The sequence below is a fragment of the Myotis yumanensis genome, unplaced genomic scaffold (assembly GCF_028538775.1).
Source record: "Myotis yumanensis isolate MYYU_CA2020_CCGP unplaced genomic scaffold, mMyoYum1.0.hap1 SCAF_7, whole genome shotgun sequence".
Taxonomy (NCBI): Eukaryota; Metazoa; Chordata; class Mammalia; order Chiroptera; family Vespertilionidae; genus Myotis; species Myotis yumanensis.
Genome location: NW_027223758.1, coordinates 18,005,861 through 18,021,814, shown reverse-complemented (window position 1 = coordinate 18,021,814; position 15,954 = coordinate 18,005,861). Strand labels below are relative to the sequence as shown.

Sequence of the window (15,954 nt, the reverse complement as noted above, 5' to 3'; positions counted from 1 at the left end):
TCCCTTTTTCTTTAGCCAGTACTGTTGGACAGCAGCAGCATTCTAGCTGACAGAATTTTGCTGATGGATACTTTCTTCCAAATTGTCATTTATCTTGGTGAGGTAAGATGATATTTTAATTTCTTTTCTTACTGTTGTTTTTACTTTCTTATTAATTTAGGGTTTTATGCATTTGCAACAAGAATCTGGGCTTAGGAAACCCATAGTTTATTATAATGAGTACAGTGGCTTTTATTCTAGTGAATAAAATATTTTTTCAAGTCCCTGGGGTATTTGTATATTAGTAATTCCAATGATATTTGCTGTAAGTAAATCTCAGGTGGTCTTTTCAAATTACCATAAGTTATTGCTTTCTGAGTTGTCAGGCAAGATCCGTTACTTTTCCTCATTAAACTTATATGCACTATTACCCTTTCAGAGTTATGTTAGAGTTAGTAGTAAATACGTGTTTGGGACTAAAGTTTTTATTTGAGATAACGTGGCAGTGAACCTTAGGCTGGGCCCGTGGGCCTCTAGGAGGACTATGGATGGCTTTTAGGACAGAGTCCATTTCTTTCTCAAAGTGGCTCATTCCCTAAGAAAGGGAATGGTTCCTCTGACGAAAATTCTTTAACTGAGCATTATATTCAGGGAGATACTCTTTTTCTTCTATTGTGCATTCTTTACCTACAGTAAGTTGCTTTGGTGGTTGACTTGACTTCCTAGTGTCTGTACATTAGAAATGATTTCAGATGTCCTGAAAACATACAAATTGTGTTTCAGAATTCTGTTAATAACTTAGAATTCATTTTCTAATACTAATGAGCATTGTATAACTTTAAACTTTTTTCAGCATATTAACACCCAGTTTGCCAGTCATGGTAAGCCATCAGTAATGGTCCTAGACCAAAGGCTGTTTGTGACCAGCTGCCTTTCCCACTGGTTCCTTTAAGAACAATAAGTCCATGCATTTATTGAGCACCTTCTGTTTGCAAGTGGTTGGTTCTAATGACAAAGACAATGTGACATCATTCTCACCTTCCAAAGCTCTAAGTCTGCTGGTAGGTGGTGTTCTTATGACCCAAGTTAGCTTATGGTAATTTCCTCCATGCCACCAGTCAGTCAAAAAATTAAGACCTAGAAAATGGTAATGAAAACTCTCAGAAGGGAGAAGAGGCTGCAGAAGGAAGCATCTAAAGAGAATTCTCTTTCTGATATCAGATTAACAGTTCGCATGTGAAAGCATTTCAGCTTATTTATAAAGATACTAGAGGCCTGTTGCACGACATTCCCTCTCACTGTCCGGGACCACTTGTGGGATGTCCGCCTGCTGGCTTAGGTCAGTGCTTAACCACTGAGCCACACCGGCCGGGGAAAACTTGTTATTCTTCTCTCCCCCCCTCAAAAAAATATATTTTATTGATTTCAGAGAGGAAGGGAGAGGGAGAGGGAGATAGAAGCATCAATGATGAGAGAATCATTGATTGGCTGCCTCCTGAACACCCCACACTGGGGATCAAGACTGCAACCTGGGCATGTGTCCTGACTGGGGATCAAACCATGACCTCCTGGTTCATAGGTCGATGCTTAACCATTGAGCCATGCTGGCTGTGCAAAACCTGTCATTCTTGATGTAAGGCTTCTTCACTGGAAGCAAGTTTGGGGGTGGAGAGGTGGTATTAGAATGTCAGAAGTGTCAAAGAAGGCTATTGTTCCAGCATTTCCACAGTTTTGGTTTGTTTGTTTTGGTGTAGACCATAGCCCAGTGGCGTAAGGCTGGGTACCAGGACATGCCTGAATATGAAAACTTCAAGCACCTTCTGCAGGCACCGGTGGATGATGCTCAAGAAATTCTGCAAGCGCGCTTCCCAATGCCACGTTACATTAACACAGAGCATGGAGGCAGTCAGGTTGGTTTTTATGATACATTTTTATGGCAAATCCAAATAGTAGCATGGTTAATATTTTATGTAGTGACATAAATTGACATGCAGATAAACTTCCAATAATGACTTCTTTTTAAATGAGCGGTCAGAATATGATAGTGTAAAAGTAGAGGATTGTCAAAATAAAATACATTTTGTGTTTCTGGAGCCCTAATAAATCAGCAGCTATTGGCCTTAAGCTAAAGAAATGTACTCCTGTGCAGTAAAAAATTGCTAACAAAAGAAATGTAAAACTTTCCCCCCCTAGTATACTAATATTAATGCCACTTTAATCTTTAAATCTTTTTTTTTTTTTTAAGGCTCGCTTCCTTTTGTCCAAAGTGAACCCATCTCAGACACACAATAACCTATATGCTTGGGGACAGGTAAGAAATTGTCAGGTATTTGGGGAAGTGGCCCGGTTACTTAAAAAACAAACAAAAAAAAACACTAGTTTCAAATTGGATTCTTTTTGGCACAGAGACAGAATAACTTGGGAAATTTACTGGGGGGAAAACTTTGAACACAGCTTTGGGTTTGTGGGTGTCTACCCAGTGTGGGATCCCTTTCTGCAATACACAGCATAATATGACAGGTTCAGGCCCGAGGACAGAGCACCATAGTGTGGCCTTCATTGGCTCTCATAGACACAGCAGCATTGCCCCAAGTCCTCCCTCTCTTCCTTTGTCTTTTCTAAGAGGGCAAGGCAAAAGCATCACAAATGCTCACCATTGTTTCTTGTCTTCTTTACTTTTCAGCCTCTGGTTCCTTCTTTATCTAATTATTCCAACCATTTATGTCTTTCTCAAATAAGTCTTTTCTTTCCTTCTGTTTTCTTATAACATTTTTAAAATTAAACTTTTTTTGAGGTAATTGTAAATTTATATGCAGTGGTAAGAAATAATACAGAGATTTCCTATACCCTTTACCCAATTTCCCCCAATGGGAACATCTCTTCCTCTACCTCTCCCTTGCTCTCACTGAAATCAATAAAAGCATGTCCTCAGGTGAAAATTTTTTTTAAAAGGTGCTAGTCTTTTGTTGAATTATGTGGTGTGTGTATATTTCTCTCACTTGTAGCTTGTCTGTACATTCTCTTCACAGGGTCTTTCACAGAGCACACTTTAATTTTTATGAAATCCACTTTATCAGTTTTTCCTTTTATGGATTGTGCTTTTGGTACTAAGTCTAAGCATTCTTTGCCTAGCCTTAGATCCTGAAGATCTCCTGTGTTTGTTTTTCTAATTTTATGTTTATATTTTAGTCCATGACCAATTTTGAATTAATTTTAGTATAAGATATGAGGTGTAACTTTAATTTTTGCAAATGGATGTCTAATTGACCAAACACCATTTGTTGAAAAGGCTAACTTTCTTCCACTGAATTGCTTTTATCTTTGTCAAAGATTAGTTGGGCATATTTGTGTGAGTCCATTTCTGGGTTTTTTGTTCTATTGCAAAAAACACTATTGATCAATGTTTCTCTCCCTCTACTAACACCACAAAATCTTAATTATATCTGTCTTGAAATCATGTAGACTGATTTTCCCCCCTATTTTGTTCTTTTTCAAAATTGTCTTTGCTATTCTAGTTTCTTTGCGTTTACATATGAATTTTAGAATTATCTTGTCTATGTATGTAAAAAATCTTGTTGGGGCCAAACCGGTTTGGCTCAGTGGATAGAGCGTCAGCCTGCGGACTGAAAGGTCCCAGGTTCGATTCCGGTCAAGGGCATGTACCTGGGTTGCAGGCACATCCCCAGCAGGAGGAGTTCAGGAGGCAGCTGGTCGATGTTTCTCTCTCATCGATGTTTCTAACTCTCTATCTCTCTCCTTTCCTCTCTGTAAAAAATCAATAAAATATATTTAAAAAAAAAAAATCTTGTTGGGGTTTTGATATAAATTCATTAAACTTCTACATCAATTGGAAAGAATTGACATCTTTACTATATTGAGTCTTCTAAACCCATGAACTCAGTGTGTCTCTCCATTTATTAAATCTTTTTTTTGTTGTTAATATATTTTTATTGACTTCTGAGAGGAAGGGAGAGACGGTGAGATATAGAAACATCAACGATGAGAGAGAATCATTGATTGGCTGCTTCCTGCACACCCCCTACTAAAGATCGAGCCTACAACCCGGGCATGTGCCCTTGGCCAGAATCGAACCTGGGACCCTTCAGTCCCCAGGCCGATGTTCTATCCACTGAGCCAAACCGGCCAGCGCTTTAATTCTGTTTTGATTTCTTTATTCACTGTTATATATTTTCACTTTTTTTGTTTTAGTGATTGTTAATGGTATTGTGATTTTTAAAAAAATATATTTTTATTGATTTCAGAGAGAAAGGGAGAGGGAGATAGAGATTGAAACATCAATGATGAGAGATAGTCATTAATCGGCTGCCTCCTGCATGCCCCCTACTGGGGATCGAGCCTAAAACCTGGGTGTGTGCCCTTGGAGGGAGTTGAACCCGGTACCCTTCAGTCCACGGGCCGACGATGCTTTATCCGCTGAGCCAAACCAGCAAGGGCTGGTATCACTTGGGTTGCGGGTGAATTTCCCGCCAAAATATAAGATGTCGCGTTAAAATGCCTATATCTTTTGAAGTATGGGTTCGATTGAAATGAAATATTTGGTAACACGCAGTTACAATCGGCCCGAGTTTACACGTTTCCCGCACTCCACCGCAAATCTATATGAACCGAGTTTAAGACGGCTCCCGCGGAGTACGCGCAATTCACGCGAGCCGACTTAACTCGTTTCCCGCAACCCAAGTGGTATTATTTTAATTTCAGTATCCAAGTGTTCATTTCTGGTATATAGAAATACAATTGGTATTTATATGTTTATTTTGTATCCTGTGACCTTAATAAATCACTTATTACTTCTCTGGGAGTTTTTTTGTAGATTCTCTGGGATTTTCTTTTTTTTTTTTCTTTCAGAGAGAGGAAGGAAGAGGAAGAGAGAAAGAGAAACATCAATGATGAGAGAGAATCATCAGTTGGCTGCCTCCTATATGCCCCCTACTAGAGATTGAGCCTGTACCCCAGGCATGTGCCCTGATCAGGAATTGGACCTTGACCTCCTGGTTCATGGGCCAAGACTCAACCACTGAGCAACACTGGCTGGGCAGTTCTCTGGGATTTTGTGCATAGACAACCATGCCACTTGCAAGAGGGGAGAATATCTTTTCTTGTTCTATTGTCCATTTTCAGTTTCATTAATTTCTACTTTAATCTTTATTTTCTTCCTTCTGCTTGTTTTATGTTTATTTTATTCATTTTCTAAGTTCTTGAAATAGAAGCTTAGATTATTGACTTGAGACTTTCCTCTTCTCCATTGAATCCAGTTAGTGCAGCCCCAAGTCTGAGATGTATGAGGCAAACAGAAAACCCAGGGAATTCACCGCTGTGTTGCTCCTTGGATCCCAGGGTCCCTAATTTGTCTACTATCTTCTCTCTACCTTTCAGAGTCTTCTTATGTTTGTTTTATATAAAATGTCCAGGGTTTTTAGTTATACCTAGAGGAAGGAATAGGGAAAGTACATCTACTTCTTCCTAGAAGTCTTTTTTAATTTTAATCTTCCAAAATTTTCTAATTATAATAGTAGTACAGCCCAGCCGGGGTCACTCTGTGGTTGAGCATGGACCTATGAACCAGGAGGTCACGGTTCGATTACAAGTTAGGGCACATGCCTGGGTTGTGGGTTTGATCCCCCAAAGAGGGCATGCAGGAGACAGCCAATTAATGATTCTTATCATTGATGTTCCTATCTCTCTCTCCCTTTCCCTTCCTCTCTGAAATCAATAAAAATACATTAAAAATAATGGCAGTACCATTTTCTTTTTAAATATCTTTTATATATTTAGGTGATATAAAATGTGTATATCAGGTGTATATTTTTTTTCTTTCTTTTTAAAAAATATATTTTATTGATTTCAGAGAGAGGAAGGGAGAGGGAGAGATAGAAACATCAGTGAGAGAGAATCATTGATCGGCTGCATCCTGCACGCCCCCCACTGGGGATCAAGCCTGCAACCTGGGCATGCGCCCGGACCAGGAATCGAACCAGTGACCTCTTGGTTCATAGGCCAGTGCTCAACCACTGAGCCACGCCAGCCGGGCTCTTTCTTACTGTAAAAAAACAAAAAACAAATTTGGGGTCTTACTAGAAATCGATATTTCTATTCAGTTCTTTCCCTTAACACTAAATAAATTGTAAGAATTTTCTGATAGTACAAATATCCATCTTTTTAGTGGAGATACTGATTCACTCATTTGTGACTATACCATTAAAAAGCTTCTGTTGTAAGCAGGGCATTTAGGAGCATTGGGCTAGGTGCTGTGGCAGAGTAGTGGGGAAGATAAGAGGCAGGGTGTGCAGGCCTCTAGGAGTCTATGCCTGGTGGGGAGCCAGACTCTGAATGAGTCATTAGAACTGTGGAGAGAGGGGAAGTAGAAGAGCATATACTCAGAACTGTCTACTAGCAGGATGGCGTGAGCCTAGCGGGTCAGAGGGGGGTTTTGTGAGGAATTGACACTTCATTTGAATGAATTAGCTGGGCAAAGGATGGGGTTTGATGGGAGTTCACATAGCAGAGGGGCAGCACTTATAAATGTTCTGAGTCCTTAATAATTCATGAATTCTAAATAGTTTTTAAGATACCTACCAATTAACCTTTATCATTAAATTTCAGGAGACGGGAGCACCCATCCTAACTGATGACGTTAGCTTGCAGGTATTCATGGATCATTTGAAGAAGCTGGCTGTCTCTAGTGCCTCTTAAGCTGGGCACGTGAGCTGGAAATTAAAGAAAACACTGTCCATTGTGTTCATTGTTGTTTATAAAAGCTTAATAGCATTCCTTTTACTTTTCTTGTGGATTTTAATAAATAATCAAAGGAAGTGTTGTATGTAACTATAATTTATTTGTATTATCTGTGCCTCTTTTCTTGCATTATAAAATTATAATGTCATATAACGTCATACATGTTTTGGTACTTATAAATGTTTATATGCTTTTTGTATTCTAACTTTACAGTCTATATAAAATCAAAGGTGATTATTTTGGCAGCCTGTTTTGGTGAAAACCATAATGGTCAGAAAGGAAATAAATTTGAATGACAAAAGAAAGCACTGGCTAAAATAATGCTAATACAAATTTGATTTCCTGATGTCTGTGTGTGTATGTGTATTTTTTAAGTGACAGCCCCAAAATATATTTCCTATGCTTAATCCTCATTTTCTGTCTGTTAACAGACAAAGGAAAAGTTTGAAATAAGTGAAGCTTTGTTGAGGTAGAATGGTCTAGAGTGGCACTGTCCCTAACTCACAACATTCCCTGTAAACAGGCCTGCCTAGGTAGACATAAGGAGTGGCTCTAATAGAGTGACAACACTTTATCTTGGGCACAAGTAAAATAACTTGAACAGGTACTGCTTTTAACCAGTTAACTGCCATGCGTCCAAAACAAACCATCCCCACACGCCATGATATTTTGAATTTAATTTAAAAAATCACCCGACTCTGGAGTTGAATAAAGGATGTCATCTTCTTGCGAGGTGCTTGGTTCGATTATTTCTTCATCTGATGCCATTTATGGGGATTGAATTTTATTTGCACAATATAACATATTACAACAATAAATTCAATGATAAAACAATAATTTTCAATTCTACAGAAATATCAACAAAAGCCAGTGCAAAATAAAAATAAACCGTCAACACGAAAAGCCTCGAAAACACTAAATTTTGTTGATGCTCCAAAGACAAAATATGTAAAAAAGTAATGAAGAATGCACATCATGTTTACCATTTTAGGCACGAAATTCATGACACAAACAAATCTCAAGTGTCACAATGAACAAAAAAAATCTCAAGCGTCGCAGTGTTTATCTCTCGCGCATCTGAGTGGCAGACCTATACATGGAATTGGAATTTCTCCCATATGCGCTGGAATATTTACAAATTTAAGTTACCATAATTTTGTTTACAAACCCAGAGATGTCACTAACAAGTCTGATTTTAAAATTGGGCGACCAGGGTTGATATGCGAGGTTTGCGGCTCTAGACACGTGTGGCGTGTGGGGAAGGTCCGCAGGTTGCGTCTACACGCTTATGGCATACAAAGGGTTAAATCAAAGTGTAATATATGCATGGTAAAAGGGGAAAAACAAAAGCAAAAAAACTTAACCTAAAGAGCTTATAACCATATCAATTTCCTCTACTCCCTAAGCCCAGACTCTACTCTTCAGAGGTAACTGCTTTTAACCTTTTCTTTCAAACTTTTTGTTGTTGATGTATCAGTTTTAGCTAGTATATCTCAATTCCCATTTTAAGAAAGAGGATTTTAATACCTTTCTATTCAGCTGTGATCAGCTATACCTTATTTGTATATAATCATGGTTCATAAAATTTACAATCTAATCTGTAACCATAGTTAATGTCTTTTATCTGAAACTTGATTCTGGAAGTTGAAAACTAATAAAGATTATCTGCACAGTCGTGGTAAATATTGTTCATATCTGAGTCAGGTAGTAGTAACTTTTTCTCCAGGGGTTTGATGTCCCAGTCCCTGTGCCACTTGAAGGACAACATCCCTAATGACAAAAATCACTTTTCCTACATTCTAGCATTCCACAGGTTGGTTTGCTTACCTTTTGGATTTTGACTTATACTTGCTATTGTTTTCCCTAGACTTTCTAATTTTTGTTCTTTGAGAGAAGATTTTTGTTCTCTGTTAAGGAATTCTAGCTTCATATCCTACTGAATGGAGTATTCTTTAGAGGTTATTAATGTTCCCTTTAAACATAGGCCAATTGCTATGACAGCTATCATCCAGGAATTCCTTTTTGCTTGGACTCCTGGGTTCTACTCTTCTGTTCCCTAAGTCATTTTTCCATCTAACATGATTTTTCCTTAAAAAAGTATATGGAAGATAATTCAATGAATCTTTCTGTCTTCATACTTGACAGCTTTGCTGAGTGTAAAATTCTAAACCCCAGATAAATTTATCTTTCAGAATTCTGGAGCAACTAATTCAAGCAACAAGTAATTCTAATGTATTTGCTATATATAGGAGTAGTCTTCTAGGCACTGGGAAGGTAGCCAATAAGACAAAAATTCCTGCCCTCATGGAGCTTATGTTCTAGTGAGGGGAGACAAACAAACATTAGAAGTAAATTACATAATTTATTAGAATGAGTGCTAAGTAGAAAAGTAAAGCTGGGAACTATTAATTGGATGTTGGACCATCTGGATTGATTCTGATGCTCTGTCTTTTGAATTTGTATGTCCTTACTGTCTTTTTGCCTCTGCTCTGCATTCTTGGGAGGGTTTCCCATCTTATGGTGTTTAACAGTTACATTTAAAGGCCAAGAGCGTTTATTTTCTGTAACTTTTCCATAGAATACTTTTCTTACTTTTTGGATATAATTTTTAATTGAGTTACATCATATAAAAGAGTACATAAAACTGTGTAACCAGATGAAGGCTGAACCGTTCTCCTTGGGCCCTAGCCGGTTTGGCTCAAGGGCACATGCCCGGGGTCCAGACTCGATCCCCAGGAGGTAGCCAATCAATGGTTCTCTTTCATCATTGATGTTTCTATCTCTCCCTCTCCCTTCCTCTCTGAAATCAATTTAAAAAAATAAATTTTTTTAAAGAAACTTCCTCCTTGGGCCTTTCTGTTTCAAATTAACAGAAGAATGTGGTAGACCCAGCTCACCCCAAGTGAAAATGAGTTGCAGTGCTGGGGGCAGACGGGCACTACTGGGTGACCTAACGTAGAAGATGCGACTGTTTCCAGGTAGAACGTGGAGGGTGGGGGTTAGTGTTCCACCTGTTAGTGCCCCGTCCCAAGAGGGGCACATGGAGCCCTGTGTGCCTCTGAATTCCATCTCAAGGCAAAGAAAGCCTCTGATTTAGCTGAGAGTATGAAATGATCAGTTATAAGTTTTTAAAACTCTGGAAAAGTGACAGGATAGATGGGAGGAATCTGGAATCCAAGTGCGGTCTGAAGAGAGGAATGTGTATAGACAGGTTACAGAGGGATGGTTAGGCAAGAGGATGAGTTTGGGTTCCTGGCTTGGGTGACCATTCTCTGACTTACAGAAAAGGAAGGAAAGGTGTCTTCCTGTGGGGGGGATACATTTTTAATCTCGGACATTGTGAGATATAACAAAGTGTGAGCAGGATGGCAGTAATTAATGTGGATTTGCTTGTAGGAGGAGTAAGTAGCTTTGAGAGTCATTAACATGAAGGTGGGGTAAAGTTGCTCAGGATGAGAAGAGAAGTAAGCTTGGCACAGAATACTGATTCTTGTTTTGTTTTTAACACCTTTATTGAGGTATAATTTACATGCAATAAACTGCGCCCATATAAAGGGTACAATTTGCCAAAACCGGTTTGCCTCAGTGGATAGAGTGTCGGCCTGCGGACTGAAAGGTCCCAGGTTCGATTCCGGTCAAGGGCATGTACCTGGGTTGCGGGCACATCCCCAGTGGGAGATGTGCAGGAGGCAGCTGGTCGATGTTTCTCTCTCATCGATGTTTCTAACTCTCTATCTCTCTCCCTTCCTCTCTGTAAAAAATCAATAAAATATATATTTTTTAAAAATTAAAAAAAAAATAAAATAAAGGGTACAATTTGGCAAGTTTTCACAATACTGTGTACACTCATGAAACCGCCACCACCAACATACAAGAACATTTCCATTGTCTCCATGTTTTCTCAGGCCCCATTTTTAGTCCTTTCTCCACATTCAGCCATAGGAAACCACTGGTCAGCTTTCTCTCACGACAGATTAATTTGCTTCCAGAATTTTATGTCTGGTGTCTCTTCTGTCTGGCTTTCACATGGCATAATCCATTTTAGAGTCATCCAGAAGTTTCATGTAACAGTAGTTCCCTTTTTAAAGACTTAAAACTGATTTCAGAGAGGAAGGGAGAGGGAGGGAGAAAAACATCAATGATGAGAGAATCATTGATTGACTGCCTCCCCGCTACTGGGGAAGGAACCGGGACCCTTCCGTCGCAGGCCAACCCTCTATCCACTGAGCCAACTGGCGAGGGCAGTAGTTCCTGCCATTGGCGAGTAGAATACTACATTTCATTTACCCATTCACTATTTGATGGGCATTTGGGTTCTCATTTTTGTCTCTTATGACTAGAGCTCTGTATATATCCGTGTGCTGTGTGAATGTACTGTTTTCATTTTGGCGGGGGTGGGGGTGGGGTAAATAGGAATGGAATGTGTGAATTGTGTATGGTGGGTGTAGTTCAACTTTTTAAGAAACAGTCATTATTGCCCTGGCCTGTGCCGCCAAGTTGGTTGGGCAACATCATGTGCACCAAAAGGTTGCCAGTTCCATTCCTGGTCAGGGCACATGCCTGGGTTGTGGGCTCAGTCCTGGGTAGCGGGTGTGTACGAGGCAGCCAATAGGTGTTTCTCTCTCTCTCTCTCTCTCTCTCTCTTCCATTAAAAATCTTAAAACGCCCTAACCGGTTTGGCTCAGTGGATAGCGTCCGCCTGCAAAGTGAAGGGTCCCAGGTTCGATTCCGGTCAAGGGCATGTACCTCGGTTGCGGGCACATCCCCAGTAGGGGGTGTGCAGGAGGCAGCTGATCGATGTTTCTCTCTCATCGATGTTTCTATCTCTCTATCCCTCTCCCTTCCTCTCTGTAAAAAAATCAATAAAATATATATATATTTTTAATCTTAAAGAAAACACCACTATAAAAGATTTTTTAAAAAATCAAGCCCCGGAGCGGTGTCCCTTACACTGAAAGGGCCCGGGCTCTCGGTCAGGGCACACCCCCAGGCTGCAGGTTCTACCCCCGTCGGGGCACCGGGATATTCACTCTCACACTGATGTTTCTCTAAGATCAATTAAAAAGAGAAAAATTGACGGTATGGCAAAGAGGTGACATTCTATGTTCCCACCCCTGAGAGGTCTGATTGCCCCAAATCCTTACCACTCCAGGCGTTCTCCGTCGGATCTTCAGTGATTCCGATAGGTGTGTAATGATGTCTGGCTGTGGTTTAACTTATATTTCCGTGGTGACTAAGCAAGTCCCTGTGCTTATTGCCATTTATAGGAGCGTGGCGGCGGCGGGTCCGAGGGAGGGAGGACGTGAGAGGGCCAGAGTGTGCGTGAGGGGCAGTAGGATTGCGGGGAGCCCTGGGGGTAGGTGGTCCGGCTCTCAGGGCCGAGAGCCGAGGCTCCCGCCAAGGGCACGTCCCGGGCTGCCTGGGGCGGAGCCGCGCCATCAGGAAGGGTCAGCCGGGTCCTCCTCACGCGGAGCCTGCGGCCGGGCAGCGGCTGCGCCCCGCCTCGCCTCCTACCGGACTCGGCGGGCCTGAGCCCACCGGCACCCCCGCCCCTGAATCCGGGCACCCCCGCCCCGGAGTCCGCTAGCCCCAAGGACAAAATATACATAAATGTAAAAAGGAATATTCCCTAGAAAAGGTATTACGAGCAACTTGTTCTAGTAAAACGCCACCGTAAAATTTGCATATATGTAAATACGCTAGACGGAAAAATGATATTCAAGAGTAAATTCAAGCTGAAAAGGGAGTAACTTAAAATGTTCTTCCATGTATTGTTCCTAAAATGAAACTGATAATTACAGAATAAGCTGAAAATTTTTATTCAAGCACTGGAAGTAGCCACCGTTAGTGAAATAGGAGTTGCTTTTACCCGAGATGTGCGCTACAAGTTTGACGGGCATCTCTCTCTCTCCCAATTTTTTTTTTGGGAGGCAACCAAAATTTTTGGTGGCCTTGTTTCGGCAAGGCTTTTTTATAACGCTGGTTAAAAAGTAGAAGAAAGTGGTTGTACGGTTGTACAGGACTTAGAAAGGGTTTTAGCTTTCTTAACTGGTAGTGAGTGAAAAGTTAAAAAAAACTTTGTGTACGTTCGGAGTTATTTCCTAACCCAGTTTCTTTAACACAGTGGGTAGTGATTTAGGACTGCGGAAGTGTGGGGGAGACTTGCCAGCTCAACCGCTAGGTGATCAATGACTCACCATTAATGTTTCTTCTCTCTCCTCCTTTATCTCTAGATTATAATGTTTTTCTATTTAATTTTTTTAACAAGAGTATTCCTTATAATATATGCTTAGTTCATGGACAGGGCCAGTAGGTTAGTGAAGACCTAAAGGAGGGAGTGGGGAGGGGCTGGGAAGAGGAGAGTGGAGATTGTGTGAAAAGGGGGAGGCTGGGAAAGGGGGAGGGGGGAGGGGGGAGGGGGGAGGGGGGAGGGGGGAGGGGGGGAAAAGAGAGTAAGTGGGAGATACATGTGATGCTATCAGCAATAAAAATACAGAACAACATAAACTGATGAACAGATCCAGAGACAGACAGAGAAGCATCGATCAGACTCTCAGACCTCAGAGGGAAAGTAGGGGAGGATGGGGGTAAGGGGGAGAGATCAACCAAAGGACTTGTATGCAAGCATATAAGCATAACCAATGGACACAGACCCCAGGTGGGTGAGGGCATGAGTGAGGCGGGGGGGTGGGGGTGGGGGTGGGGTCAATCGGGGGTAAGGACACGTATATAATACCTTAATAAAGAAAAAAAATATTTTGAAAATGAACATTGGGAAATAGGACATTTGCAGAATCAAAAGTGACGGTTAAGAAAAAATGAAACTATTCAAAATAGGTGACGAATTTGTATCTGCAGTATGTAACAAGCCTTACAACTCAAATTACAGAGACAATCCAATTATATAAAAAAGGCAAGCAACAGATTTCAACAAATATTCTTAATTCTTGAATGCACAATGAGCCTCCGGACCTTTCTACTTCCACCCTCTGTGACTAAAGACAACTAGGACATTCTCAAAAGTGGTTTTTTAAATATATATATACTAGAGGCCCGGTGCACAAAAATTTGTGCACTGGGTGGGGGGGGGGGGGAGCGAGGGGGGGGTCCCTCAGCCCGGCCTGTGCCCTCTTGCAGTCTGGGACCCCTCGGGAGATAACGACCTGCTGGCTTAGGCCTGCTCCCGGGTGGCAGAGGGCAGACCCAATCCCTAGGTGCAGCCCCTGGTCGGGCTCAGAGCAGGGCTGATTGGGGAGTTGGGGCGCCGCCCCCTGTCATGCACAGAGCAGGGTGGATTGGGAGGTTGCGATGCCACCCTCAGTCACACTCAGTGTAGGGCTGATTGGGGGTTGGGGCACCGCCCCCTATCACACTCAAGGCACGGTCGATGGGGAGGTTGCGGCACCACCCCCTGTGACGCACAGAGCAGGGCCAATCAGGGGGTTGGGGCGCTGCCTCCTGTCACGCACAGAGCAGGGCCCATCAGGGGGGTTGGGGCTCCGTACCCTGTCACGCACAGAGCAGGGCCGATCAGGGGGTTGAGGAGCTCCCCCCTGTCACTCACAGAGTAGGGCCGATAGGGGAGATGGGGCACCGCCCCCTGTTACACAGCAGGGCGGATCAGGGGGTTGGGGCGCCGCCACTGTCACACTCAGGGCAGGCCCGATGGGGAGGTTATGGCTCTACCCTGTCACACACAGAGCAGGGCCTGTGGGGGGAAGGGGGTTGAGGCGCCGCACCCTGTCACACACAGAGCAGGGCCGATCAGGGGGTTGGGAAGCCGAACCCTGTCACACACAGAGCTGCAGGGCGATCAGGGGGTTTGGGCGCTGCCCCCGTCATGCTGATCTGGTGCCAGGAGACCTCGCGGCTCCGCTGATCCTGGTCCTGGGAGGCATATTACCCTTTTACTATATAGGATAGAGGCCTGGGGGCCGGCTGGTTTGCCCTGAAGGGTGTCCTGGATCAGGGTGGAGGTCCCCACTGGGGTGCCTGGCCAGTCTGGGTGAGGGGCTGAGGGCTGCTTTCAGGCAGGCAGTTGACTGAAGCTCCCAACCGCTCCTTTTTTTTTTTTTATTCTGGGCCAGCTTTAGCTCTGGCTCTAGCTCTGAGGCTTCCGCTGCTGAAAGCAGGTATCTGGTTTGTTTGCCGTTCTATAATCGAAACAATGTATAACTCCAGCTCTGAGATCCTGGCTGGCTGAAAGCTGGTTTCTGGGTTTTGTTTAGCTTCTATATTTGTTACAATGTTTCTTAGAGTTGCAGCTCAGAGGCCGGCAAGTCAGGCGGGGAACGTTGGAGTCTGCAGTCACTGGAGCAAGCAAACCTCATGTTCACTTCCAGCTGCCTGGCTGCCGGCCGCCATCTTGGCTGACAGTTAATTTGCATAAGGATATGCTGATTAGCCAATGGGAAGGGTAGCGGTCGTACGCTAATTACCATGTTTCTCTTTTATTAGTGTAGATATTCCTATTGATTTCAGGGAGGACGGGAGACTCTAGGTCAGTGGTTCTCAACCTTGGCTACACATTAGAATCCGGAGGATGAAACCCAGAAATCAGGATTTTTAAAAGTTTCCCAGGTGATTCCAATGTGCAGCCGAGGTTGAGAACCACTAGCTCCAGGTAGAAACATCAATGATGGCCGATAAACACTGATTGACTCTTTGCTACACCAACGGAGTGAAATACTGCAGCTCACAAACTCACTCGGCTAAGCTGAAACAAGCTTTGTCTTTCCTTTTAACCAGTTATAAGTAAGCCTTGTCGAAACAAGGCCACCAAAAATTTTGGTTGCCTCCCAAAAAAAAAATTGGGAGAGAGAGAGATGCCGAGCAACCTTGTAACGCACACCTCGGGTAAAAGCAACCCCTATTACAGTGAAGTGGCTACTTCCAGTGCTTGAATAAAAATTTCCAGCTTATTCGGTAAATAGAAGCTTCATATTCAGAACATATAATTCGAAGAAAATTTTAAGTTACTCCTTTTTTAACTTGGATTTACTGTTGAATATCATTTTTCCCGTCCTGCACTTGTGCTTACGTATATGCAAATTTTACTGTGGCTTTTACTAGAAGAGTTGCTCATAAAATTCTGTCCAGGAAATATTCTTTTTTTTTTTTTTTGTATATTTTGTCCTTGGGGCTAGCGGATCCCGGGGCGGGGGTGTCCGGATTCCGGGGCGGGGGTGCCCGTGGGCTCAGGCGTCGGTGAGTCCGGTGGGT

At 42.5% G+C, this 15,954-nt stretch overlaps 1 protein-coding gene across 1 annotated transcript in view; it reads left to right on the top strand.

The window, feature by feature from the left end:
• SEC23B (SEC23 homolog B, COPII coat complex component) overlaps window positions 1-8,404 on the top strand; it is a 46,134-nt gene extending 37,730 nt beyond the window's left edge. Inside the window, exons 17-20 of the mRNA XM_070419853.1 lie at window positions 16-102; window positions 1,734-1,889; window positions 2,225-2,290; window positions 6,601-8,404. Of these exons, the coding sequence (XP_070275954.1) occupies window positions 16-102; window positions 1,734-1,889; window positions 2,225-2,290; window positions 6,601-6,690 (399 nt within the window). The 3' untranslated portion in view covers window positions 6,691-8,404. The remainder of the gene's footprint in view (window positions 1-15; window positions 103-1,733; window positions 1,890-2,224; window positions 2,291-6,600) is intronic.
• Window positions 8,405-15,954: the final 7,550 nt, after the last annotated feature.